The sequence below is a fragment of the Phyllostomus hastatus genome, unplaced genomic scaffold (assembly GCF_019186645.2).
Source record: "Phyllostomus hastatus isolate PE091 unplaced genomic scaffold, TTU_PhHast_1.1 phas_contig_17, whole genome shotgun sequence".
Lineage (NCBI taxonomy): Eukaryota > Metazoa > Chordata > Mammalia > Chiroptera > Phyllostomidae > Phyllostomus > Phyllostomus hastatus.
In genome coordinates, this window is record NW_025333664.1 from 3907024 (window position 1) to 3934604 (window position 27581).

Sequence of the window (27581 nt, forward strand, 5' to 3'; positions counted from 1 at the left end):
TGGTCCCAATAGGAACTGCCCATCTAGGCGGTCATGTGCTTTCCACAGTCCCCACCATTCCCTATCGCCTCCCACTCGCCGATTTTACCTGCAAGCCCTGGGTTAATCGAGGGTGGACTTTATTAAAGCTGGGATTAGAGCGGCGGGTTTTAAGAGCAGGGGTGAGGTCATGCAGGGAGGCCTCCCTGAAGAAGGCGCTGTGGTCGAGTTGGAGGAATAACCAGGCGGGACTCGACTCCCAAGCACGTGTGAGGAGGACCCAGAGGGCAGCCCCACCTGGAGGCCGAAGCCAGGAGCGTGGCTGGGGCTCCCTGGCCAGGGCGTTTGAAACCACGAGCTTCCCCGAAGGACGTGAAACGAGAACTCCCAGTTCACGGAGCACAAGGCCTGTGCTTGCCCGCTGGGTCGCGTGACTCAGACCTGGTGCCCAGGATTAGGGTGATCCCCGAGCACGATGAACGGACCGCAGGGCCCTTCCCACTCCGTGCGGCCCCGGGCAGCCACAAGGCCCCGTGCGACTCTGTGGAGCGCCAGGGGAGGGCGGGGAGTGGGCCTGGGCCGCACAGCGCCCCCTGCTGGGGGACGGCAAGCTGTCTGGAGAGGGGAGGGGCCTTCTGGCCGGAGACACGGGGGCAATGAAGTCCGCCCGTGGGCCCTGGGGGGCCACGACCGCTGTTGGGGCAGCGCTGGCCTGGTGCCTGGCTGCGGGCCGAAGGGCGTGCCCGTGACCCTCCGGGGCTCGGCCCGGAAACCGCGACTCCGGCCCAGGCTCTCCTCCCGCGGCCCTCGTGGGGCAGCTGTTCCGCCGCGCTGAGCCGCACCTTTCCTCCGCGATAAAATAACAGAGTGAAGGGAAAAGGCTACAGCTAGTTAACAATTTAACTGGGCTGCAAACAAAAAAAAAAGACTTTACCAGAGAAAGAAAATGGCTAATCAGGCTTGTTCTGGAAAAGTCCACCACAAGAACACACTGATATTAATATAATTTTAATGAAAGTGCTTCCATGTCCATCTCCAACATCCTCAGGGCCAAACTGCCCACCACGTGAGGCGGAGCACACGGACGCAGAGCGGCCAGGGTCCTCTCGGGCCCCGACCCACAATCCTCCGGGGCCTCGGACATGGCCCGTGGGCGCCCCCACCCCCTCCTCTGACCCCCCACCGAGTGGGGACCGGCGCCCCGGGGCTGCCGCGGAGAACCAGCCGGCACCGCACTCGCACCACCGCCCCCAGGACGCGGCGGGGAGGCCCGGACTCCCGGCTCTGGCCCCGCAGCCCCGCGGGAAGTCCGAGTGACTACTGACGCCCGCACACGTCACGGGGAAACGCCTGGTTTTAGGCACAGTCCCCTCCGTGTCTTCTGCTGAGGGGAAACCGGAATGGATGGGACATCGCGGAGTTACTTCCGTCACTCGGTTTCCTTACAAAACGCGAGTGGCAGACAGACGCACAAGAATACGGAGAGAGGGGAGAAGAGGCCGGCTTGCTTCATTGTTGTATCGAGTCTCCAGGTGCCAACTAACCCGCTCTCTCCCGTCTTCGGCAGGATCAGCGGTGAGCCCCCCCCCCCCCCCGGCCAAGCACCTGGCCCCGAGTCCCGGCCTCTCAGACGCCCCCGCGAACAGACCTGCGGGCAGCAAACCGTCCGCACGTGAGTCGAAATGAGCCAAGCACACAGCCACGAGGCGTCGGGACCTTTAATGACTGCGAGCACAGACGCGCAGGCCGCGCGGCCGCTGGGGCGGGACGGAGCACTGAGCGGGGGAGCGGGTGGAGGGGCCCGGGCGGTGGCCCAGCGAGGTCACACCCCTCCGGGGCGAGAGTGACCGCGCCGGCAGCGGGGCTCGGGGGACACCCTGACGGCCCCGCGAAGAGACCCTGGCCCCGCTGGTGCCCGCGGCACCCGCCCCCACGAGCCCGAGCCCGAAGGGGCGGGCATGGGGGCGCGGCCGGCTTCAGAAGCAGTATGACGTGTGAGTGACCCAGTGCGCCGACTCCTCCTTGGGGCGCTTGGCGGAGCTGTGGGTCGTGAAGATGGACTTGTAAGCTTCGGACTCCTCGCTGTCGGCGATGGACCTCTTCGGGGCGGCGCTGGGCGGCTTCCCGGCCTTCCCAGAAGAGCCCCCGGTAGCTGTTGGGAGGTGAAAGCAAACACTCGTGGGTGAGACTCAGGAGCCCTCCACATACTAGATTCTCAAAGGGGGAAGCCAGTCTGCTCTCCCGGGAGTCTCCCTCCTCGCGTGGGAGGAAGGCCGAGAGGCACCGCCTCAGTCGGCGACAGTTAAGCTGCCACTTAGAACCACGCCGCCCACCTAACGGCAGGGATGAGCGCCCGGGCCCAGCTCCGTGGCCGGCGGGCGCCGGAGCCTCCTGGCCGCGGGTGTGGCCAGCCCGTTTTCCGAGGGGGCTGCTGCACGCAGAAGGGGACTGGAACCCGTAACCACTGTGGATGCTGCTCACAGCACGAGACCACACGCCCTTTCACCCGGCGTTCTCTCTGTGAAATAAGCGCTGCTCTTGGAGTTCAGGGCAGTGAGTTTCAGGACAGGTGCGCGGCGGGAGGCAGGTGCCGTGCACAGGGGGCCCGGCCTTGGGGGGCTCGACAACGCCCCTGCCCGTCTGGGCCCCGTGCGGCATCTGGGCGAGAGCCGTGCGGCTCGCTGGCCTGGCCGCAAGCATGTGCTCGACGGGGCGGCTCAACAGGCCCTGCTTCAGGGAGCAGTGACTGGGTGTGGGTCCCCAGGGAGCTCGGCGCATTGTGGAGGCAGGACTCAGGGCCCCAGTGCCCACGGGGCCCCGGCCTCCCAGCTCGCGCCCACAACCCCGGCAGCTCTCCCTGGGCCCCGGGGGACCCACCTGCGCTCCTGGGAGCCGGGGCGGCCTTCCTGTCCTGCGAGTCTGGGCCGGGCTCTTCAGGCTTCGCTCTGGACGGTCCTGCGGGCCCGTGGGAGGAGCAGGGTCAGCGCACATGGGACGGACCGCGCACACGGCCCTGCCGCCGGTCCCGCCACGGCGACCCCTTACCTTCGCCGACATCCGGTTTCGACGCGCACTCTGCCGCCTTGGGCTTCTTCGCTTTCTGTGGGAAGAGAGGGGGGCTGGCTGGAGGGGCCCTGCGCCTTCCCGGTCACGGACGCGCCCCCCCCCCCCGCCACATGCCACACAGGAACCCATCTGTGCGGACCCGTGTAAATCCCGTGTTCCGGAAATCACACCCTCGGAAACGGTCCACGGAGAGGACAGGCCCCGGCGGTCGCCGGCAATGCCGGTGGTGACCACGGCACACATGGGAGCAGCTGGAGGCACGTGACACGGGCTCACGCGGCTCAGACAGCCCCGCCGGGCCGCACAGGGCCCACCTCACCCCCGGGCCAGCGGGGCTCTTCCAAGCTGCCCGACTGCCTGCACGTTTGTCTGCTCAGACCCACGGGGGTCTGAGGCTCTGCTGGGGGCGCTTCGGCCGCCCTCCTCAGCTGCGGGCAGACTTCCAGGCGGTGGGGGTTGTGCTCTCAACAGTTACATCGGGCAGCAAAACTAACAAAAAGAAACCAACTGCTCCCAAACCACACAGCTGTGTCAGAACTGCTTCAACCACAGAGAGGATAAATAGACCCTGGTTCACTGGGAGAATTCCCTTTAAAAACGCCATTCTCCCACGCAGCCAAAAGAGGGCACCACAGCCGTACAGGCTGATTACTTCGGAAGGTCCCCAGCACCGGACAGGGCGGGAGGAAGGTCTTTCCCTGGCGGCAGCAGCCTTGCACTTCTGACGCGTACGCGCAGTGGGATCTGCAACGTTTGTATCAGACACAGAAACCTGCGCTCACGTCACACACACAAGCCACACGTCCACACCTGAGGGTGACGCCCAGGCCTGAAAACCCACAGACTCGGACGCGCTCGGAGCCCGGTCCCAGCGGAGGCGGTGCGGGGAGCACGCACAGCGCAGAGCCGCGGGGAGGACCGGCCCTGTCCCGTCCCCAGCTGCGCCACATGCGGGACACGTGGTGGTGCCCCGGTGGCAGCGTCCAAGTGCAGGCCCCAGGGCTCCGCGGAGGGCTGTGCGGAGGGGGCACATCACCCCCCCCCCAGGGCTCTGCACCCCTCCGCAGGAAGCCTGGGGCGGGCAGGGGACACCAGTGACAGGGCCAACCGGCTGGTTAATGCCACGCGGATGTCTCCAGAAGCTTCCGCTGAAACACCCCTTTCCCCCTTTAAACTGGAGCCTGACCGAAGAAGAACAAGCACATCCTTTCTGGTAACTGTCTTCTGTCAGAAACACGTCACGCTTGTTTCTCTCCCTTTTTCTCTCTGCCCGACGACAAGGACACCACAGCCACTCAGAAAACCAGCCCGGAGCGAACACGCACGCGCACAGACTTTCACACACGCCCCCACCGCCCCCGGCCGCGTTCCGTCCCGCGCCAGGGGCACGGTCTGGGTCACCCCTGACCACGCAGGGCAGCCGGCCCCGGCGCAGGGGAGCGGCCGGGGGAGCCCGGAGACGCGGGTGAGGCACCCGCGGGCTCGGTTACCTTCTCCAGCCTGGCCCGCAGCCGCCTCTCCTCCATCCGGGCCCTCAGCGTCGCCACGTCCTCCTTGGGGCCGTTGAGCACGATGACGTCGTCCTCCTGGAAGGCCGCCCCGCACTGGGGAGAGCAGAAGAGGGGGAGGCGGTCACCAGGGCGGCCGTGCCCCCCGACCCGCACGCTCGGCCCAGCCGCAGCCCCTCCGGCGCCCGGGACCCCCGCTGCTGTCCTGCCCGCCGGGGGGCTGAGCCGGCTTCGGGGCCGGTGCCTCAGGGGGGCTCCGTGTCCTGTCTCCAGGCCCATCCCTTGGGGCCGCTCCTTCTCTGGGTGGGCGGGCCACGGCCACGTTCTCACAACAGCAGAGAACGTGGCCGAAAGAGACACTGTTTCAAGCCAGGGTGGAAGGGAATGAAAATCAAAGCCAAAGAGTTCCCTAAAAGGTCACGTGACCTTACAATCCCTGCAATGTGGGAGAAGGCCCATCACACCATACAGTTTAAAGGAAAAAAAAGCTTATGATAATCTGAAAGGCAAAAGACAGCTCTTTTTGTCTTGAAGAAGTGCACCCCCACTCGTGTTGCCTCTTGTGTAAATTACATGTGTGTGCCATACATCCATCACGTTTGTTAAGGTTTTCGTGTAACCTTTCTCGTCTGATCGGGTGGCACGTGAGGCCCGGTGGCCCCCTTGGAGCTGTGCGCGTGCACAGCAGCAGGCAGGCGGGCGGGCGGGTGGCGCCCTGTTTCCTCCGCTTCCCCTTCTCCCGGGCGTCTGGCTCAGAGCACCCCCCTTCCCGGTTCGGGGCGTGGGCGAACAGGTGAGCTCAGCACCCAGCCAGCCTCAGCCCCAGGGCTGGGCCCGCAGCGCCCGCAGCTACATGCTTCGCAGGCCGGCAGGGCGGCCTCTCCGGCGAGAAAGGACCCGTCCTTCCCTGGACCTGCCGGACGGAACGAGCCCCTCCGCTCTCGGGATGCGCTCGTCTCCACACAAACCCCCGCCCCCCCGACCCCCCAGGGGCGCCCGCTGACAGGCTGCTCGAAGCTGTTCTTATGTAAAAGACGCACACGCCACCCCCACAGCAAAGCTGCAGCCCGCTGCAGCCCAGTACGCTTGGGGAGCCCAGACTCCTCCTGCCCCCGCCTGCCCCCCGACAAGTCTTCCCGTGGCAGCGGCAGCGTCTGCTCTGCAACCGGTGTCCCGGGTCAGCACACGCAGGCGAGGCCAATCCGCTCTCATGTGACTCCGCGTGAAGCCCGGCACCCAGACACAGGATGGCGAGTCCCTGGGTGTGGGTTCACGCCCCTCAGCCTCCCCGCTAGCAGACGGGGAGCCCCGAGAGGATGCCAGCAGGCGAGAGGACCTTCCGAGCCTGAAAGGGAAGGGTGCTGAGTACCAGTACCCAGCGGGGCCAGCCGGCACAGGCGAGCAGACCCCGCCCCTTCTAGAAGGCGTGCCGGCACAGGTGTGCCCCGGCCCAGCTGGCGTGTGTCCCTGAAGTCAGGCCCTCTGGACACACGCGGACACACTCAGATTGTGCCAAACGCTATTTAGGAAGCAAGCCAGATTTTAAATAACTTTTAATGATCCCTTTTGGGGAAAAGGGTCAAACCACCAAATCTGGCTTCCTATTCTCAGAAGCATCAGAAGCATCTGCAGCCACCGGCCCACGGCGCGGGCCCTCCCCGGCCTACGGAGTGCGAGAGCGACCCGGCGGCCCCTGCTGCCGCCCGGTTTGTCGGCGGAGCCGCGCAGCCCTGACGAAACCCTCTGGGAGGCCAGGGCGGCAGCTCCTCTCCACTCTACACCCGGGACGAAGCAGCACCAAGTCCTCAGGGACAGGAGGGAACAGACCCGCCAGGAGGCTCTGTTCACGCGCCTCGGGCGGCAGCCGCGGCAAGAGGAGCAGCCGAGGGCAGAGGCCAGCCCGGGCCTCGGGCAGGACCCCACGCACGGGACGTGAGGGGCGTCTTCGGGTAAGTGCTCGCTGCCCGGCAGAGAGCAGGCGCGGCGGAGCCCGCGCAGGGATTAGCAGTAAGATGAGGCCCGTTTTCCTCCGCCCCCTTTAGGGCCCTGAGCCAGAAGTACTGGGCTATCAGTAACGCTGCCAGACGCAGGTGCAGTGCAGCAGGCACCTTTCCTCTCAGAAACGGCCCGCACTGTTCGTTCCCGCCGAAGCCAGCAGGAGCGGAACGGTCTGAGTGCGAAACCCGTGAGAATCCCCAGCTTTAGACGCCGCTGTTTGTGTCCCCCCCGCACACGGGAGGCGGCGACTGAGTCGGCCTGAAGCCACGGGCAAACCCTCGGTCTGCACGTGACCCCTCGGTCTGCACTTGCGCCGGTAACCATGGTGCCGTTTCTGCCCCCGTGGTTCTGAGTGGACAGCCTCAAGTCCCCTGCATGTCCAAGCGGCCGGGAGAATGCGCGTGCGTTTCAGGGACAGGCAAGCTGCGGTTAAGACAGCTCTTTCCCCGGACGGGACCGTCTCTGAGGTCGAGCCCAGGCTCTCGTCACAGGCCCCAGCAGCTCACGGAAACAGCGTGTCAGCTTGCAGTGCGCTTTCCGACGACATTCTGAGCCCAGCGACGACAGACACAGAATTTTCATTGCTGTGGCTGCAGGGCCTTTTTTTTTTTCTTTAAAGGACAAACACACAGTTTATGGAGAGAGTGTAGCTGGCATTCCTGGCCTGGGGGCTGCACTGCTGTGGGGGCGCGCCACACACCCCAACCCCACACAGCACCGGGCAGCCTCGGTGGGAGGGTCACGCCCTCCGCTCCTGCCCCCACCCTGGTGTCCCTGGAAGGCAGCCCCATCCTGCACCCCCACCTGGAGACCAGGAAATGGAGACCCAACTGTTTAATCCAGTTCAGCTGAGAGGAATGGTCCAAACAGTAATACTCTAGAACACACGGCATAATATTTTAAGTCTGTCTTTAAAGATGCCCGTTATCTATTTACTGGGGGGGATTATTACCTTTTAAAAAAACGTGTAAAAGACTCAGCAAGAGGAGTTCATGTGGGACGTTGCTGACTCCCCACGGAAAGTCTTTACAGCAGAGGGGGCCCTATCACAACAAAACTCCACGCTGCCCTTGGGGGAGCGGCCCGTGGTGACACACGACACCCAGCCCAGACTGCTGCGTCGTGGCCCTTGGGGCTCGCTGGGGGGCAGGGGAGGCCACAGAAGACAAAGACAACAAGAAAAACACACTCTCGGGCTCTAGTTAATTAGGACAGTGAGGTGGTTTGAAACAACGCTTTGCAAGTATTTTATGCTTAGACAAAAACATAAAATGTAAAACGATTCCACTGTGGGAACTATAATCGGACACCAGTCCCGTCACTGCGGAAATTCTAGCACTATACAAAGGGAAGAAATGCAAACAGCACCCTTAACCATGCGTCTGGTGAGTGCTTCTACTGGAGGGTGCTCTCCGGCAGCTCTTGGGCGTGTGCGCGAAACGAATGCATAGTCCTCGAAGCATTGTTCACTGCCCGGAAGCCACTCACCTGTGCTGCACATGGCACGGGTTTTACGGCGGTCCCGCCACCAAGCTGCCGAGGCGGGGACCGGAGCGCACCGCGGCCCGGGAAATCTGACGTAAGGACCGACAGACAGCACGGGGGAGAGCCTTGAAACTGCAAGGAAGGAAGCGGTGATACGTGCAACGGCGTGGGTGCGCTTCGGCCTCGTCATCCTGAGAGAGAGGAGCCAGGCACAGAGCACTCCGCGTACGAGTCCGTTTGCAGGAACGACAGACACGTCCACGGACCCACAGTGGCCCACGGGAGTCTGTGGCTGCCCAGAGGGAGGGGGGCGGGAGGGCAGAGGGCGGCCCGTTCCCGTGATGACTGTGCTGCCGCCCCCCAGGCGGGCACGCGCAGAAGAGGGCCTGAATCACACACCTGCAGTGCGTGTGCTCCAGCAAAGCTGGGGGTGCACAACACCCTGAACTCCGCCCGTTGTTCTTTCAGGAGGCCCGAGGAGGAGCCGTCGCGCCATGGTAACGAGAGGGCGCCCGGAGCCCACGGCATGAGTCGGCTGCGCGCCGCCACCAGGCCGGGGCTGCTCGTGGGCGTGGCCGCCTGTGTCTCCGCTCTCCTGTACTTCAGGAGTGCGGCTCCGGGGGGACCGGGCGCGGAGCCCCCCACCCCAGCAGTCTCGGAGTGTGGCTTTTATCCCGACGAACTGTGCTCAGCTTTGCTCGAGGGCAGAGGGGCAGCCTCGCAGGTCGCACGGTTCTGCAAAGCCCCCCTGGGACCGGGAGTGCCCGCTTGCCTGCAGGCCCCGGGAAACTGCTCCCGGATCTCCCGGGCGCTGCGCTTCGTGTCCAGGCCCCTGTCTGCCGAGGAGGGCAGCTTCCCTCTGGCGTACGTGGTGGCCGCCCACGAGGAGCTGGTCCCGCTCGTGCGGCTACTCAGGGCTGTCTACGCGCCGCAGAACGTCTACTGCGTCCACGTGGACGGGCGCGCCCCGGAGGAGCACAGGGCTGCCGTGCGGACCCTGGCGAGCTGTTTCGACAATGTCTTCATTACTTCCCCGAGGACGGAGCCGGGGGCTCAGCCCGGCCTCACGAGGCTCCAGGCAGACCTGAGCTGCATGGAGGGCCTGGTCCACTCCGGAGTTCAGTGGCACTACGTCATCAACCTCTGCGGACGGGACTTCCCCATCAAAACCAACAGAGAAATCGTGCGCTACATCAGAAGCAAAGGGAATGGCAAAAACATCACTCCTGGGGTAATCCAAGTGGCAAAGACTAAGTCCAGGACGAGCCAGAGTCAGCCGGAACCCACGCCCAAAGGGAGGGTCTATGTACCTCCAAATGAAGGGTTCCAAGAGGAACCACCCCACAACCTAACAGTCTACTTCGGAAGTGCTCACTACATGCTAACGAGGGCGTTTGTCCAGTTTGTGCTGACTGACTCCCGTGCAAAAGACATGCTCCGCTGGTCCAGGGCCCTGCAGAGCCCAGAGCGCCACTACTGGGTGACTCTGAACCGCCTGCAAGGTAAGCACCACCCAGCAGCACGCGGTGTGCTCGGCTCGGGGCGGGGGGGGGGTGGCAGGGGGAGCTCATTTTTAACTAAAGAGTCTCTCTGTTTTGGCTATTTCACGTGGCTCGGTCCACAGCTCCCCGTTCTCCAAGAACAGGTGGGGAGCAGAGGAGTCTCTGATTGCAGGGGTCTGAGGTTGACCGAGGGGGCGCCCTGTCCCCAAACCTGCTGCTTTGCTCCCCACCTAGAAAGAGGGGTTTCACACAGCACAGAGCCCTCTGAGCAGCCTCTGCGCGAATCCCGGGAGAGCTGTTCCCGTCCTCGCTCACACAGTGAGCACCACTGAGTCCTGGCAAGCACCGGCACCGTGCTAGGGCCTCCTTCAGAACGAAAACTACGAAAGGGAGTCATTCCCAGTGGCAAATGTGATCTATGAGGTAGGTTCTGAGAGGCGGGGGGAGCTGATGCCCCCTCAAGCAGCCTTATTTCCTCCTTGTGGACGGCTGCTGGGCTCCCGGGGGCTGGGGGTGTCCAGCTGGAACGGCTGAACTCATCAGCCCGGACGACAGAACGATGACCCCAGCAGCAATGGGCTGGGGCAGTTCTACAATCTCTCCTGCCCACTTGAACCCCCTTTCCAGCCGCCGCAGAGGGCTGGCAGAGCAAACAGAGCCCAAAGAGGCCCCACACAGCCGTGGGGGCCACGCTGTGAACCTGGGTCAGGGTCCAGGGATGCAGAGGGGGACGAAAACGAAACCCAGGCAGGAAGACGGAGACGTGAGGGGTGGTCGCCCAAGGCCACCGCCAGGGCAGTGCCTGCCCCCAGCCCCCAAGAGCAGCCTGCTACCCGATGACAACTGCGCACTGCGAGCGGGCTGGACTTGGCGGCCACGGTCCGCTGGCGGCTGCGTCCAGAGGAAGTGGAGCAGGCGGCCCTGAAGAAGAACCCGTCCGACAGGAGCGGATGGCAGGTTCCCCGTGTCTCTTTCTCTTCCCCGCAGACGCCCCGGGCGCCACCCCAGGCGCAGGCTGGGAGGGCCGCGTTCGAGCCACGAAACGGAGGGGCGAGGAGGGAGACGCGTGCGATGGATGTAAAGGTAAACGCGGAGACAGATCCGGGAGGAGGAGTCTTCTGGTTCCACAAAAGCGAGACAGCCACCGCCTCGCTCACGTGTACAGAGATCCGGGGTTAGTGGTGACCCAACCGGCCTGGAGGCAGATCTTCAAACCTTTCTATTTCAGTGTAAGATTCACACAGCAAAGTGCAGACACTGTAAGTACTTGGGGCCGATACAAGTTCCCAGCATGAACATGCAACGGGGCTGCCGCTTTCCGCAGTCTTCCGGCAGAAACACACGAGCTGCCGGCTTTCCCACTGGCCCCCAGGCTCAGACCCGAACGTCCGTCAGCGGCCAGCTCTGTGCTCCCCGGGCCTCCCCAGCGGAACAGGACAGGGAGAGGAACGCAGGCACTGCTCCCCACCAGGGCCCCCCACCACCTCCGAGCTCCCCTTGGGCTCCCGCCCGTCTGCAGGAACTGCAGGACCTGCAGGAACGAGGTGTTCCTGAGCGCAGTCCGGCCGCTCCCTCGCTGTGTCAGTTGCGACAACGCAGGGTGGAATCGGGCAGGTACCCGAGTCCTTACGGAAGTCGCTACGCTGGGCGCCTCACCCCTGATCTGAGTGCTTGCTCCATAAGAAACTGGGGACATTTTTTTATTACAGGCTTAGTTGTTGGAAAGGTTGACTTTCCAACCTACTGTAAGTGGCTTATGTGTTTTGAGAAGGTTTTCAGTGACATCTCGCAGCCACGGATTCACGTGGCTCGTTCAACCCCTGGGCAGCCTCGGCCACGCCCTCTAACGGGCGAAGGCGGCCCTCACCGGCCGCGTCTGAAGGGCTGCCGTGATTCCTGTTCTTAAAGAGGCAGCCGTGACCCAGCTGGGGGACAGTCGCGGCAACAGCGCACTCACGGCAGGCTCCCCACGGTCCGGTTCCAGCCCTTCACCAGTGAGCACTTCTGCTCGGCACAGGGAAGGTTTTCTGACGATTTCGGTCTCAGTGGCTGTTTCTGTGCATGCAGTCCCGCCCCTTTTTAAGTAACACTTCCTCGGGGTAGGTGTTCAGGCACGGGTGCCTGGGGGCAGGGGGCAGAGCAGGGCAGAGCCGAGCAGAGGAAAGAGCAGGGTCCCCAGAAAGGACAGAGCATCCCCCCCCCCCACAAGCTGAGAGCTCACTCCTCCGCACCCTGGAGGTGACGGTAGAGACCCCCCGCAGCGTCGGGGGGGGGTTGGGGGAGGGCTGAGAGGAGGAGGAAGAGCCGAGCGCAGTGACGGGCACATGAGTTCGCCCCTGAGTTCACCTGGAAGGACTCCGGTCAGCTCTGGGTTCCGTTCACGTCAGACACGCCGCACTCTGCGGAACCGGTCAAGGGCTGAAGCAGTTGAAAACTCTGAAAACCCACTCGGTTCTTACGAGCATGCCCACAACCAAGAAAAACACCGCACAGTTCCCGGGGCTCACAAGGGCAGCGATCAGAACTCAGGTTTCCCAGGCGACCAAGTGCTGCACCTCCCTCGTGCTCACGACCAGCTCAAGTCCCAGGGTGTCCACCTAGAGGAGCCACCGAACATTTCAGCGATCACCGGCAAAAAGAACGGAAACTCCCCTTCCATCGTGAGTTCAAAACTAGACAAAGGCGGCCTATCAACGTCATCACGGAGGCCCTGTTTACTTTGAACTCCTGTGAAGCAGAGGGGCTCACGGACGACCTTAGGAGCAAGTCACTTGTGTGTGTGAATGTAAACTGACACGGGCCCGGCCTGGTGTGGCTCAGTGGCCTGGGCGCCGTCCTGCAGACCGAAAGGTCGCAGGTTTGATTCCCGGTTAGGGCACATGCCTGGGTTGAGGGTTTGGTCCTCAGTTGGGGGTGTGCGAGAAGCAACCAATCAATGTTTCTCTCCCTCTATTCCCCTCTCTCTAATAAGTAAGATCTTTAAAATAAAAAGTAAAAAGAAGTGAACTGACGCGGGAACAAAGGCAGCTAAGTTTCTGGGTCTCCCCCTGCAGGCCGCTCCGACCCGGACAGCTGTGTCTACGGGCCAGCAGACCTGCCCCGGCTGGTGTGGTCGCCTTCCTTGTTTGCCAGCAGATTCGAGTCCTCCACGGAGCCTCTCGCGGTGGCGTGCCTGGAGAGGTGGCAGCGGCAGCGCGTCCTGCAGCAGGCAGAGGTTCCCGTGGAACCGCACTGGCGTTTCCCTCGGCAGAGTGATTTCCGTGGGAACTGAGCCACCGGGCTGCGAGTTACGAGGAGTGTGTGCTTTCTTGCTGGCATCACCCTGTTTCCTTGACTTGAAATACGAGAACATTCAGCCAGCGAAGAGAGATGGGGAAATGATCCTTTGATACAAGTGAGCTCTGGACAAGACTGCTATTAATTATTGGCCGCTTTCATGGCTTTGAGAAAGGGATCACGAGACTGCATCTTGAAGCCGATGCATTAATGGGGATCTCGGGGTAATTTCTCTAGCTTTCGAGGTACAGAAACGTCTCACTAGCATGCACGGTCTCCTGTTCAGTTTTTCCTTAGATTCTCCCCACCTGTACAAGCCTAAGGCGCCTGTGCTGGGTGCTGGATGCTGAGGCCCAACATTCCCAGAGCCCACGAATGCGGCAGAAGCTACAACACCCGGAGGCCAGAGTCTGAAAAGCGAATCTGCGGACCACTGCCGAAGACACACCCCCTCCCTAACTGATTTTCTCACTTTTTCAATCCACCCCCCAGCCCCCATGAAGGGAACTCACAAACAAACAAACCACCCAGTAAGGGTGTAAATTTTTGTTTTACTTCTGACTTTAAAATACCCGTACACCCCACTCACCCATCACAAAGACCCGATAAACGAAGCCAGAGAGCTAGCAAGTCAAATGCTACCAAGTTCGCCCCTGTACTCTGGACCAGCGCGTCTCAGAATTTACTGTGCACGCAGATCCCGGGTGTCTCGTTAAAACACAGGCTCTGATTCTGCAGGTCTGGGGAGGGGCCTGGGAGTCTGCATTTCTTCAAAAGAGAAAACAAAACCTCCCAGCTGACGCCGACACTCAGGACCAAGGGCCTCTGTCTGAGTGACCAGCGCACCCGTTCCTGTGCGACCTGTAATCCCTCCAGCGCGCTGTGACGTATTACAAGGAGGAAGGGACACAGTGGGGATACGATTAATTTCCTGGCCGGTGATTTGTTTACAGTGCAAACAAAACCACCTAGCAACTGCGTCTCTTGGGACCTGTCTACTGGCGCCAGCGTGCACACCCTGGGCTTCGGAGCCCAGAGCCAGGCTACTTCGAAAAGCAAATGGAGGTGGGACTGCAGAGTGAAACGCAGAAAAAACCCACACCCTGAATGCCACCGAGGTTCCTGCCGGCTTCTCTCAACTTCAGACGCCACCTAGAAAGTGAAACGCCTGCTCCGGACTGTGACCACGTCTTCCCAAAGCATCGCAGACACTGTCCTTCTTCCTTCAGGCAGCAAGGGCTGGGCTTCACCTCCTCTTCATGGGCTCAGCCAGACTGCATTTCCCAGGCTCCCTTGCAGTTAGGTATGGCCACATGACTGAGTTCTGGCCAGTGGCATGTGAGCACCACATCCAGATCCAGGCCCAGCCCATTAAACCCCCCTAAGCTAAATGCTCCCTTCTGAGTCCCCATCAGCTGACAGAATGGAGAAGACTCCAGAAACCAGAGGAGGTCCGACCCACCTCTGAGCCTGAGTCCTTGCGTTTCCCTGGGAAGAAAGCGGGCCGGCTGGAAGCTTCCACTATGTCACCCAGTGTCACCGCAGTGCTCGGACCCTGAGGGCGGTGCTTAGTACGAAAGGACTCGAGAGAGTTTGAATTAGAAGTACGAGGTTGACTCCTGATAACAGTATATAAATTTGTCACTTGATTCTTCGCTTCAAAGTGTTGTTATTTGGGTTTGGGCCTAAAAAAAAAAAGTGTGCAGGGATTTAATTCCTTAGTTCTGCATATTTGAACCTGAAGCCCAGAAAGGAGAGGTGGCAGTCCCGGGCCAGCTCCGGTGCGCGAGCCGCAGCCGACCCGCACGGGGCCCTCCACCCTGGTTTCGTGAACGAATGGATGAGAGACCCCACCCCCGAGGGCCAGCGAGTGCCCCCGCCCAACGATCTCCTGGGTTGTACTGTTTCTGGCTGCGCTGTGTCCCCCAAGTGCTGAAACCCTAGCCCTAGTACGTCAGAGTGTGACCTCGCTGTAGATGTCCTTAAGGGAGGGGTGGTCCCTCGGGTGGGCTCTACTCCAGGGTGACAGGCGTCCTGAGAAGCAGGGAATGTGGATACAGAGGCGGACTGCACAGGAGAAAGGCCACGTGAGGGGACGCGGGCCCGGAGGGCCATCTGCAAAGCAGCAGACCGGTCTGGACGGCTCTCCCCCTCCCAGCCCTGGGCGGGAGTGGGCTCTGCCGGGGACCTCGGCCTTCGGCCTCCAGGGCTTGGGGACGGCACATTCCTATTGAGCCTCCCGGTCGGGGCACCTTGTGGCGGCGGCTGTGGCAAGCTAACAAGTACTCGATGTCCCCAAGCAGAGGCAGTAGTTATGTAGGTTATATGAGGGGAAACGTGCTTATTACCTTGCTCTTTTGGCAACAGATATTATTTATTTTTTAAAAAGATTTTATTTATTTTTAGAAAGAGGGGAAGAGAGGAAGAGAAACATCTATGTGTGGTTGCCTCTCCTGCGCCCCCTACTGGGGACCCGGCCCGCAACCTAGGCACGTGCCCTGACTGGGAGTCAAACTGGCAACCCTTTGGTTCCCAGGCCAGCGCTCAATCCACTGAGCCACACCAGCCAGGGCCACAGATGTGTTTTTAAGAACACTTCCTCCTCCCGGACACCTTCTCGAACGGCGGCCAGCGCCCCTCCTCGCCTGCAGGAGGGCCCGGCCTCTCCCCTCCCTGCGCACCCCTGACGCAGGCACTTCCCCTTTCCTCCGCTTCCTTCCCTTCCCTTGAAGCGCTCAAGGCGCACACGCGCAGGTTGGCTGCAGTTCAGCGAAGTTTCCCAAGCACCTGCACAACGATTTCAGAGTTCCCTGGTAGTCCTGCATTTTCACAAAATAAAGCCAACTTCTCTGTAAAGCTGTTAGGCGTGTCATGCAACGTGCTTGCTGATGTGACGTGTGAGGTCAGCCAGTGCAAAGGAACATCGCCACTAGTGTCAGCAATAAAAACATAACTAAATAAATAAAATTAAAAAAAAATAACAAACTTTGCTTCCATCAAAAAAAAAAAAAAAAAAAGGAAAAAAAAAAGAACGTTGCCCACTGATCCAAGAGATAGTCACCATTACGGGGGGTAGAGCAAAATATGTTTGACTGCTTCAGACCAGAGCCCCCCAAACCGGCAGCCCATTAGAATTAACCTGGGAACTTTCACATAAAAGGAGAAATCTGCGGGGCGTCCACACCCACCCCAACAATTTGGGTTCAGGGTCTGAGTCGGGGAATGGGAGCTTAGCAAACCACTAGGGCAATTCAGATGGGAGCCCGGTTTGGGGGCTCCTGACTTAGGACGTCTGGCTCCTGCAACAATCTCAGCTTCCCTTCCCGCCTCTCCCGTTCACGCCCTTTCAGGTGTGTAGCTGCAACAGCCCCTCACACACGCCTGGCTGCCGCACACACGGCCGAACCCAGAGGGGATGCGCGGTGCCCTTCCTACGGACAGAACCTCACGCCGGCCGCCAGCCAGCCGCACTCCCGCTTCCCCACGGCACCCCCACACGGGCTCCTTTTCCACGCCCGCCCTCCAGCTCCTGCATGGAAGGCTCACTCCCTCCGAGTGCCCACTGGGACCTGCTCCCCAGTCCGGCACGGGGAGTCCCCACCACCCACCCGGATCACACCTCGGCCCGTCTCCCCCGTCTCCCCGTCTCCCCCGCTCCGTGCCGCAGTCCTGAGCCCGGGCCCCCATCTTGGGCCGCCTGGGCCTCTTCCTCCCCCAAGTTCGGCTGCTCCTCCCCCCCTCTTCTCAACACCCCCCATCTCTTCCCCCATTCCCTCCCCCCACTGCGCACCTACCATCATTCACAACAGCACCCCACAAATGGCAGGTCAACTCTGCCAAAAGTACTGTCGGACCAGAACATTTTTCCTTCAATCTACCCATTGTTTCTACTTAAATTTACTTTATTTATTTCTAAGATGTTATTTATTTCTAGAAACAGGTAAGGGAGGGAGAAAGAGAGGAAGAGAAACATCAATCAGTTGCCTCTCACACGCCCCCAACCAGGGACGAAACCCACAACGCAGGCACGGGCCCTGACAGGGAATCGAACAGGCCACGCTTCTGTTCTCGGAACGACACTCAGCCCCCTGAGCCACACCAGTCAGGGCTCTCCTTAAATTTACTTTAAAAGTCAACTTTGTAGCCCTACCCTAAATTTAAAAAGCAGTACCCCTTGCAATAGATATAAAATAAGCATAAACACAAAGACGATACAAAACAGTCTCGCCAGGCCCTGCCTGCCAGGCTCTGTGCGTGAGGTCCACCCTCGCAGGGGCTCGGGAGTGGGAGAGGTGTTCGGGCCCCCAGGGCCAAACGGATGCTGTCCCCAAGGCACGCCGACGCTGTGCAGGAGCGCCCACCCGGGAGCCACCGCGCCCCGATGTGCTGTCCTGTCTGTGGGCCGCCCGCTCGGCCCTCCTCCCCCAGCTGGTGTGTCCCGTCCCCACCGCCGGGAAGGCCTGGCTGAGGGGGAACGGCTACCTTCAAGGCCTAGAACGAACACCTGCCCCTTCACAAAGCCATTCCTCACCCCCACGGTCAACGGAAGCTCTCTGGCCCCTGCACGCCAATGACACCTTTACCGTCCACTGGGTGCCTGGCCCTGACAACACGGCGGAGCATGATTGTCCAGGTGACTTATGTCCCTGCAGGAGGGCAGTCTGCTGAGCGCAGGGCCGGTGCCCCACGCCCTGCTGCCCTGGGGCACCCACGCCACGTCTTTAGTGCAGGAGACGCCGTCGGTCCGGGTGCGTGAAGGGCACGACCCCACTCCTGAGGGCACCCTTCCCGCCTTTCCTCTGGAAAGCTTCACGGACAGACCCCAAATTCTATGATGGCTTTACTCATCATCGCCCCAGACCGACTTCTTCCCTACCAATTAATCACCTTTCGCCATCTCTGCACCCCCAACAGACGGAACCACCCAGGGCGCCCCCTCCACGCCTGGCCTCTTCTGTAGAGGGGCCGTTCAAAATAAGCGGCCACCTGGTCCAGCTCATCGCTGCCTCTGGCTTCCCACCGCTCCCGGGGCGGCGGAGTCCAGCAGCCCCGCGTGCCCTGCGTGGAGTGACCCCCGCCTGCCCCCGGCCTCGTCTCCGTCTCCTCCGCCCACTTTCTGTCCCTTGTCCCAGCACAGACCTCTGCCCCGCACGAGCCTCTGCTCAGACTTCGCTCGGCGGCCTCCCCCGCACCCCGAGGGCCTGGCTCCCCCGCCAGGGGTGCCTCTGCCCGCTGCAGACCGCCACCACGGGGCCCCTCTCCCTGGGGACGGCTCCCTCTGTGTGTCCGTCGCAGCCCCTGCCCCACCGACGCGGCCTCGCTCAGGTGCCGAGTGTCTCTCTCCCCAGCCGGACAGTGGGTCCCAAGCGGGCAGGGCCACCACCCCTGCCCCCCAAACAGTGCGGAGGACCGGGCAGGCCCTCCCGGCCGTTCGGCGAAGCCGGTGAAGGAAGGGGTCGCTCACGAGGGGGCGAGGCGGCGCGGGAGGTCTCACGAGTCCAAGTGGGGTCTGCGCGAGTGAAAGGCAGGCCAGAGCCGCTGGCAGCACGACACCACACCGCACGCCGGGCCTTCCCTGGGCCGGCAGAGCACCCCGACGCAGGCGTCCCGGCTGCAGTGGCAGCGCCACGGGCCGGCAGAGCCACGGGCCCGCAGAACACCCCGACGCAGGCGTCCCGGCTGCAGCGGCGGCAGCGCCACGGGCCGGCAGAGCCACGGGGCGGCAGAGCCACGGGCCCGCAGAGCCACGGCCCCGCAGAGCCTCGGGCGTTTCCCTCCCTCGAGCCCCACACCAGCGTCTGCTCACCGTCTGCACATTCACCGAGGGCGCTCGTGCGACATCCCTGGGGGTTTGAGGGCCCGGGGGAGAGCCGGCCCTCAAACCCCCAGGGAGGAACGGTGCATTTTCAGGGCCGTGAAGGCGCCCCGTATGACACTATGATGGTGGACGGCGCACGTCACTATGTTTGCCAAACCCAGGGAACTCGAAGCACCAGGAGTGACGCCCAGAGGACACTACGGGCTCTGGGTGACGAGGACGGGCAGCGGACGCACCACTCAGCGGGGACGTGAGGACGGGGAAGGCCGTGCTGGGGGGAGGCAGAGGGAGTACGGGAAATCACTTACCTTCCTCCTCATTTTACTGTAAACCTGAAATCCCTCTAAAAACAACAAAGTCTCATTTAAAAAGAAAAGGAACGCCCTCACGGTCCCATGGGGAAACGGCCTCGGAGCTGCGGACGACACTCGGCGGAGGGCGGCGGGCTAGCCAGAGGCCTGGGGCGGGAAGAGGGAGCGGGCAGGGCCCACCGAGGAGGCTGCCGCCCTGGAGCTGAGGTTCCCAGAAGGCCCCCTCCAGGCCGGCGGGGCGGGCAGGGCCGGGGCGGGCAGGGCCGGGCCGAGGGAACACTGGTGCGGGACAAGAGCGGCTCTCAGACCCGGTCTGAGCTGGCCCGGCAGGCGAGGCCTCGCCACGAGAGGCGGCCTGGGTCTGCCCCCCCGCCCCACGCTTCACGAAGAGCCCAAGGAGGCTGCAGAGACACGTGGAAGGGGGTGCTCCGGACCACCCGATCTCCTCGACTACCGAGACGGGACCATGGGCGTGTGTCAACAACTCACCGTGTGACAAACTTCTGCTTTTATCTCCTTCAACGCTCGCTCAGAAAACACGCAACCGCAGCAGCGCAGGAAACAGAACCTGGAGAAATAACCCGAAGTGGAGAATGACTTAAGGGTAAGTAAAAAACTATCGCCCACATCATCAACTAACATTTGTTCAGTCTACCCAAAGGCCGAGAACCACACTGAAAAATGGCCACACTGTGTTGCATTTATATATATAAATTAAAACCACAAACACAGGCCACAGTGCCGTTCCCATCCTCTTGCAGTAAAGCCTTTGGAATAAAGTCTCTCCTATAAATATAAACGGCCAACACGTGTAACAGATGCTTGAACTCAGCTGTAATAGAAACAGTTTTCGAAACGATGACCTAATAACGCCTTCCCTCTGTGGCAATAACGAGAGAAGCTCAAGGACCCCGGCGGCCGGCGAGTGTCAGAGGGAACAGCCCACTGCTGCTGGGGCCGGGTGCACGACGGACGGACGTGAGGCAGCACGCCAGGAGGGCAGCCGGATGGGGTCGGGAGAAGCGCCACTCTCCAGAATTCCTCCGGGTGGCTCCGAAGTGGCGTAGTGCGGACAGCGCCGCTTGGGACCGCGGAAAGAGGCAACACCGGCATGCTCCTCGGTGAGGGACGGGACAGCTGGGTAAAGTACGGACACCCACACCGCTGCTGCGAAGGGTGAGGCAGCCCTGGCCAGCGTGGCTCAGCAGGCTGGAGCGCTGCCCTGTGACCCGGGAGGTGCAGGTTCAGTCCCCAGTCGGGGCACTTGCGGGAGGCAGCTGAACAAGGTTTCTCTCTCGCACTGATGCTTCTCTCTCCCTGTCCTTCTCCCTCCCTTTCCCACGCTCTGAGGTCAGTGAGCAAGTCCTCGGGTGAGGATGGAAAAAGAAAGAATGAGGTAGCCTCTACAAAGGCCATGAAAACATGCTCAAATGAGAGAAGTAGGGGAAAGGTTACAGAATATGCATAATACGACTCCGAGACCTCGGGGAGAACACACGTTCGCACTCGGACCCGCAGAGGCGTGGGGCAGTGGGTGCGGGTGCTGGGAGGGCCTGGGGGGGAGCCCCCGAAACACCACACAACGAATGACCCCGCCTCTGGGGGTGGGGGCTGGGCATGGAGCACTTTCACTTTCCACTGGACAGAGTCCTCTAGAAATGCCACAGTGGGAGGGTCTCCAATTTCCTAGTAATAGTAGCAGCCGCAGACCACCCTAATAAAACCCGATTCCCAATATTATACTACATTCATTAAGTGTTGTTTAGGACCCCCCCAAAAAACCCATTTTATGGATGCTTACTAATTAGCAGTAATTTAAGAAATTTGTTGTTTTTCTTTGAAAAAAGGCTCAATGTTTTTATTATACTAGTAATTCATTTCTATTTTTTATGCATTTAAATCTTTACTACACAAACTTTACGAAATATAAAACAAACTGACTTTCCAGTGCGAAGGCCCCGTCAGCAGGAGGGCGCGGCCAGAACAGGCGAAGCCTGGTGGCTGGCGGGGCAGAGGAGGAGGAGGAGGAAGGGTTAGGGTTAGGGTTTGGTTCTCCGGAGGTAATCTCTGCGCAGGACCCAGAGCTGCGGCTGTTTCTGCTAAGTTCCTCTTCTAGAGCAAGTCACGGTTTTCTTAAAAAGAAGTGGGGAACTGACACAAAAGGTCACTTACCCTCCGCTGCTATTTACGTGAAATGCCTGGGGTATATAAAGCCATTGGGCCAGAAAGCAGAGCAATGGTTGCTGGGGGCAGGGGGTCAGGTGCTTGAGTCTGGTGCCCAAGGACTGCCTGTTCCACCCAAACGGTGAGTGAACTGCGGCGTTTGCCGTGATTATTTCCCAGGTCTGTTTGGGTAAAACTGGTGACCAGGAACCGCGTTTACTGAAGGGGCACAACCCGACGCTCTGACACACGTCTGCACGGAGGAGCGGTCAGCACAGTCCAGCTCAGCGATCACCCATCACCCGCCGGTCACCGCTGAACGGGAGGTTTGGGAGACAGGCCCGAATGACTTAAGTTCAGGCCCTCTGAAGAAGAAGAAAGTCTCTCCGCCCGTCCTTCCGGAGCACAGCGGCGGTCCTCTCTGCCGAAGCCTGCCGCAGGCAGCACCCCTGCGTCTGAGACGTGCACGTTTACCCACGTGCCGGGAAGCTCCGGGCGAAATGTGCTCTACAGCTCAGGGGGTTTCTCACTTGGGATGCTTTCCCCCCTTCCCCGAAAACAGTGACAGTGACTGCCCCTCAGTGTGTGATGTGTTAGATGGAAGATTCCGTCTCGACTACCAGCTGTGAAAGACCTTTCCCAACGGTGGCAACAGGGTTTAGAGCAACACCCCACACAAAGACACCTACTAACCCATTCAACATTTGCATTTTTTAAGGGAGAAACATACACAGGTCACTTACACGCTCTATACAAATCTCAACCTGAAGGCTTCTGGCGCTCCAGCCAGCGGACTTGCAGCTACAAATTCAAATCAAGTTATCGTCAGCTGGGCCTTCGGCTGACCGCCCACCCACACATTCTGTAACACTGTTTCCACGCACGGTTTTCAGCAATGACAAGGAAACGGGCTGTTTGACAGCAAACACTGGCTCTTTGTGTCCTTCCTGCAGGAACAGACCGGGTAACCAGCCCATCTCTTAAGCAGCACAAGCGACACGGGGGAGGTCTCTGCTAAACCCCTCCTTGCCTCCAGCTCCCCTGCTCTCGAGATCAGAAGGCCACAGACGACAGAGACGAGCGGACTCGGACACCAGGTCCCAACGGCTGGTAGGGCGCGACCTCCGCGGGCCGAAGGTCCCCCCCCCCCCCCCCGGGGGCCTGCGTGACTCCCAGGCTCCCGCACAGCCCCCCCAGGACCAGTGTCCCCTCCCGAGACGCACCTGTGCCGGCCGTTCATCTCCAGGCCCACGACCGGGCAGATGAACCGCGCCCGCTGGAGGTCGTCGTGCTTGTCCCCTTTCGTGTTTCCTCTGTCCCCTTCCCAGGCGGGATTGTCAGAAAGCCTCAGTTCTGTCACATTCTGTGAAGAGCCATCGGTGTTTTAATAACGTGTTTGATAAGCGGATCACCCGTAGCCTTAGTAACCACCCAAACCAACAAACTGTTACTCTAGTGCCTCCCCATTCACACCTCTTCTTCCTGGCTACTTTCCTTTGGACGCCAATTAACGTGGATAGGAAATTAAACCATAAATTGGAAGAGAAAACACGATTTTTAAAATTCACGAACTAGCAAATAAGTTAGTTAAATTCTATTTCACAAATATGCTGCTATTTAAGGAAAAGTGACTTCTACCATGAAAAAATCGGTCCTCTGAAAGAAAGCTTCATGATGATTTCACCCAGAAAGGAGCCTTCCTTCCCTGCTCAGGACCCCTCACCGAGGCTGTTCCGCACCCCCAGCCCCCCACGTTCATCCGGCCGCTGAGGAAACCGTGCCATCTGAGGCCACCATGGTCTCATGGGCATTAAAATGAAAAGTTCGGGGGGTGTAAAGAGTCTAAAAGGCAATTAAAAATACAATAAAGATAAAAAGGTTAAAAAGTAAAATGAAAAGTTCGACCACATATATTGAATACTGTGGTTTAAGTATAGACTTATATAAATAAATTTTAACAATAATCACATTTTTGACGTAAGATAATTATGTTATCATGGTTTTTTTAGGAGGGAATTCTCTTCCCACAGCAAAAGATGACAAAAATCAGCAGTTATTTCTACAGTACTATGATTAGCTCCATTTCAGAATTACTAATTTGCCTGGAATGAACACATCCCGTGTTCTGTAATCACTCCAAGAACTCAAACGAAAAGCCTACTATAATAATAAAACATTTAAAAAGAAAGAGAAGTGAAAAAAGAAAAAGCCCAAGGCCTCCGGCCAGGAGTCCGGGCTCTGGTTTGGGTGTAACCCAGCCGGCCCCCCCGCCCGGACGAGGGCTCCGCGGCGCGGGCGAGACGCCGGTCGGACAAGCCGAGGGGCCCTCGGCCCTGCACTGCTTTCCCGGTTCCCCTCTCACCGGCCACAGTGGACAGTGCTGTCCTCTCAACCAACTTCCTTTACTAAAAACTTGTTTTTCCAATCAGAACTTCTAGTCAGCAGGACAGAACCACATGGTTTAACAGTGGTCTAAAATTCTCCAATGCTGTAAAGTATCTTCCGAACCAAAAACTCAAGTAGCTAAGTTTTAACTAAAAAACGAGGCGTCCCAACGGTTATGCAGCATGGGAAGGGTTTCCCAAGCTCTTCCGCACATATCAAATCCTAACAGGTTTACAATGCCGAAAATACAGGTGCGGGACCTTCAGGCTGGACTTCAAGTGACCGCCCCAATCACACCTCCATCGGCCAGCCGGGTGGGGCTGCGGTCCCCAGTATCTGAGGTCAGGCTGTAAGTTACATGAATTCCACACGATACGCCTCACCCACGGAGACCCCAGGGGCCCTCCCGAGCCGCTGTCTCACCTTGATGCTCTTAATGTGGGAGGCTGCCTTGCCGGGAGCCTTCTCGGACGATTTGTCCAGCAGAAACTCAATGACGGCATCTTTGTTGTACAGTCTGCAACAATAAAGGTGCGTCAAAACATTCTGGCCACAATTAACCTTCGCACGAAGGATGAAGACTAAACTGTGGATAATCCGAAGTCATTCCACATTCGATAACAGAAATGCTCAGCCTTACTGAAAAAGGAAATCTAATCCTCCCTCAACTATGTCCAGGGCATACAAAGAAACAAGCTAGTTTAAAATCAAGGGTCAAGAACTGCCTGTCTGAGGGCTGGCTGGACCTTAACCGGGATTTTTTTTTAAGATTTTATTTATTTATTTTTAGAGAGGGAAGGGAGGGAGAAAAAGAGAGAGAGAGAAAAAAAGAAACATCTATGTGTGGTTGCTGGGGGCCATGGCCTGCAACCCAGGCATGTACCCTGACTGGGAATCAAACCTGCGATGCTTTGGTTCACAGCCTGCACTCAATCCACTGAGCTACGCCAGCCAGGGCCTTAACCGGGACTTTAAAAATTGGGAAATTTAATATAAAAGTGCACACTTTAAACTTTTCCTGAACAAAAAAACAAAACAAGCAGTTAGAGAATCACCGGGCCCACCACGTTCCTGGACTGGTGCCGTGGGGTGGGACCGAGTGACAGCTACTCTTTGGACAGCACACGAACTCTCCAGCTGCCCTCGGGCCCCACGATCCCTGTAACCCCGCATGGCTCCCGAGGGCCTTTGCGTTTATAGCTCAACGCCTGCCCACCCGTGAGTTTTCAACCCGTGGGTTAAATAAGCCAAACTGAACAGGGGGTGTACCAGTACGCTCACAGAGAATGATAACCTAGGATTCACAAATGTGCTTGCAATAATTCACATTTGGTGAATCGAGAACTGCACTGACACATTAAAATTCTTTTCAGAATCATTTAATAAAAACTCATTTCAATTAAGGATCCATACCTGCCAAGTTCACAGGCAACTATCGGTCGCCTTAGGATTTCTTGACTTAGAGCACAATAGTTCCATTGGGCCACCAACTCAGCATCTTTGTCAACCTAAGAAAAGAAAAAAAATTCTTTTAGATTGACTTTTACCTCTGAACACAGTCCACAGTTCTACATATAAAGGCTCATTCTGTAGTATCACACTGGTGATTTTTGTTTGTTACAAAGACAGTGACACAAGAAGCTGGGATTAAAGAAGTCAAAGTAACCAATACTGTGGCAGATGAAGTCCCCTCTAGACATGACACCTACGATCAAACAGTTTGCATTAAGCCATTAGGTTGCTCATTCAAGCTACATATAAATATTAATATTTGTATCTTAACAGTAAATTTGGGAAGCCACACAGAAAAAGCTAGCAGTGCAGGTTAATTTATAACAATGGAAAGGGCTCCAAAGTTTTAGCAGGATTTAAGGACTAAAAACTGATAATATAGGCATTCATATTTAAAAGTTCAGCACAAAGACTATTTGATTCTTTATAAAATCACCAATTTAACAGAAGTGTTTTTTGCAAAATGTTCACTATGGGCACAACAAACCCTTATCCACAGTCTGAAAATCTAGATGTTAAGAAGCTCCATAACCTTCCAATGATAGTTTTACCCATGTAATATTCCACATCCCACTCTTTCCCTTCCTAAAATGCCAAACCTGAATACTGTAACAAGATGGCACATTTGGTAGAAAATAAAAATAGAAAAAGAAAAAACTTCCCTTAGATTTGATTTTTGCAGCAAGAACTGCTTAAGTGTCTGCCGTGATGCAGGCACTGTGCTAAACAGTTCCTGCAACTTCATCTCCTAGCCCTCAGAAACACCCTACGGCTCAGCATTTGTGCCTTTGTTGTTGAGGGAAGTGAAGCACCAAGAGGTCGCCCCGCATGTAGACGGAAGGATCTAGAACACGAGCAGGCTGGCTCCAGAGACCATGCTACCAATCACTACTCTCTATTATTTCAAACCAAGCCAAACCCACACCACCGCAATTGTTATTCCACCCATCCCCCAGATCCAGAGCCACGCTTCGGCAATGTCAATAGCTCTTATGAAAATTCGCACTGCAGTGGGGCACCGAGAGACCTGCCACCGGTGGGACACTGTCTGAGATGCTTCGAGTGCCTTCAATTAATGAGCAACCACTAGTTCTAATTCTGAAATCCTGAGTAACTGAAAGGGAGTCTAGGTTTCACTACCTATGGGTTGTGAGATCTTGGTCGTGTTATGGTCTCCATTTCCCTGTCAGGAGCATGGAAATGATATATAATTTGACAAATTACCTCTAAGAGTTAGGACTTATTCACTCGTTCATTAATCCATTATACTGTGCTTAGTGCGCTAGGGGCTGTGCTACTTACAGAGGGGGGAATGGCACAGGCTCTGCCCCCAGGAGCTTCCTGTCCTCTGAGACCGTCACTCGTCAACCACGAACGCAGTGTACAGGGGGTTACAGCGTTTTTAAGAGAAGGGCCTGGTCTCATATGGGCAAGGAAACGCTGTGGGAAGTCTTTCCCGAGAAAATGATGTGCACACAGAGCTCGATAAACAGCAGCCATTTGTATCATTGTCACTACAGCACAGAGGCCTCGAATCCTGGCGCTGTCACCAGCGTTGCGCTTGTCTCCTTTCCTTTCCCCCTCCGTTTCCGCGTCTGCACAGTGAAGGCAGCGACAGTGTGTACCGATGTGACAATTGCATGAGACACCCCATGTTAAGGGTACTGCCGGGTGAATGGCAACAGCAAGCACGCAATAAAGGTCGGTTATTGACACTGTTGTTCAGTTTGAGTTCTCCAAATGGGATCGAAGAGCGCAGCTGCGCCTAGAAACCCGCTGGCCCCACCCCCCCACCTCTCCTCGCTCCTTGGGGGCCCCGCCATTCTCAGTCCCCACCGGGCCCAAGTCGCCGACCTTCTCAACTTTCTTGGGCCCCTTCACCAGTTCGTGCCTCTTGGGGATTGTTCCTCCGTCGCAACCCATCGCAAGCCGGGCGTCTGAGGCAGCAACAGTCCCCCGCAGAATCAACTTCCGGGGTCTCAGGCGACTGCTGCAGGCACTTCCGGCGCGCCGCCATGACGCGCAACGCCCGTCTCGACGCAGCGGGGCGGGGTCGTTGCCAAGTCTCGGTTGCTACGGAGAGCGTCGCTCGGTGCTGGGCGCGGCCCCGTTGCGCGGGCTGTCCTAACACTGGCGGGTCCCCAGCGCGCTAAGTAGGGTTTTGAGTGTTTCCCCACAACTGCCCCGGCCAAGGCTCTTGCCTTCCTCTTTCCGGTGGGCGCTGGATTTCTGCTGCACCGTTGTAATCGCTCGCCCACGCTCCGGGGGCGGGGTCACTCCGGAGCACCTGCGGCTCTGGGGCCCCGTCCCACCTCAGCTTGTTTGCATCTGGCACATCCCTAGACTGTGAGCGCCTTGCGCGAAGGACCGCTTTTTATTAATGCATTTAGTGATGCATATGAATGGAATCTATTATTCAGTTAATATGTATCTTAAAAAAAAAAAAGGACGCATTTGTGTTGAACACCAACTGTGACCTAAGCACACACAGCAAATCCTGGGAAAGGATGTTACAGGTGACTCTGGGGGAGTAAGATCCTTTATCTGGAGCCTGAAACTTTCTGTTACTGTCATGTAA

The 27581-nt window shown here is 58.6% G+C and overlaps 2 protein-coding genes across 2 annotated transcripts; one reads left to right on the plus strand and one right to left on the minus strand.

The window, feature by feature from the left end:
* Nucleotides 1-1679: 1679 nt before the first annotated feature.
* Nucleotides 1680-27009, minus strand: RTF2 (replication termination factor 2). The gene is made up of 9 exons (XM_045833724.1): nucleotides 26858-27009; nucleotides 24905-24999; nucleotides 23915-24008; nucleotides 22330-22469; nucleotides 19433-19511; nucleotides 4536-4649; nucleotides 3025-3079; nucleotides 2857-2934; nucleotides 1680-2131 (listed from the first exon to the last, which is right to left on the minus strand). The coding sequence occupies exons 1-9, from the start codon at nucleotides 26924-26926 to the stop codon at nucleotides 1956-1958; spliced, it is 900 nt and encodes a 299-aa protein (XP_045689680.1). The 5' UTR covers nucleotides 26927-27009; the 3' UTR covers nucleotides 1680-1955.
* On the plus strand, nucleotides 8563-12809 carry LOC123814752 (beta-1,3-galactosyl-O-glycosyl-glycoprotein beta-1,6-N-acetylglucosaminyltransferase 7-like). Its single transcript, XM_045832718.1, has 3 exons — nucleotides 8563-9538; nucleotides 10526-10621; nucleotides 12592-12809. The coding sequence occupies exons 1-3, from the start codon at nucleotides 8563-8565 to the stop codon at nucleotides 12807-12809; spliced, it is 1290 nt and encodes a 429-aa protein (XP_045688674.1).
* Nucleotides 27010-27581: the final 572 nt, after the last annotated feature.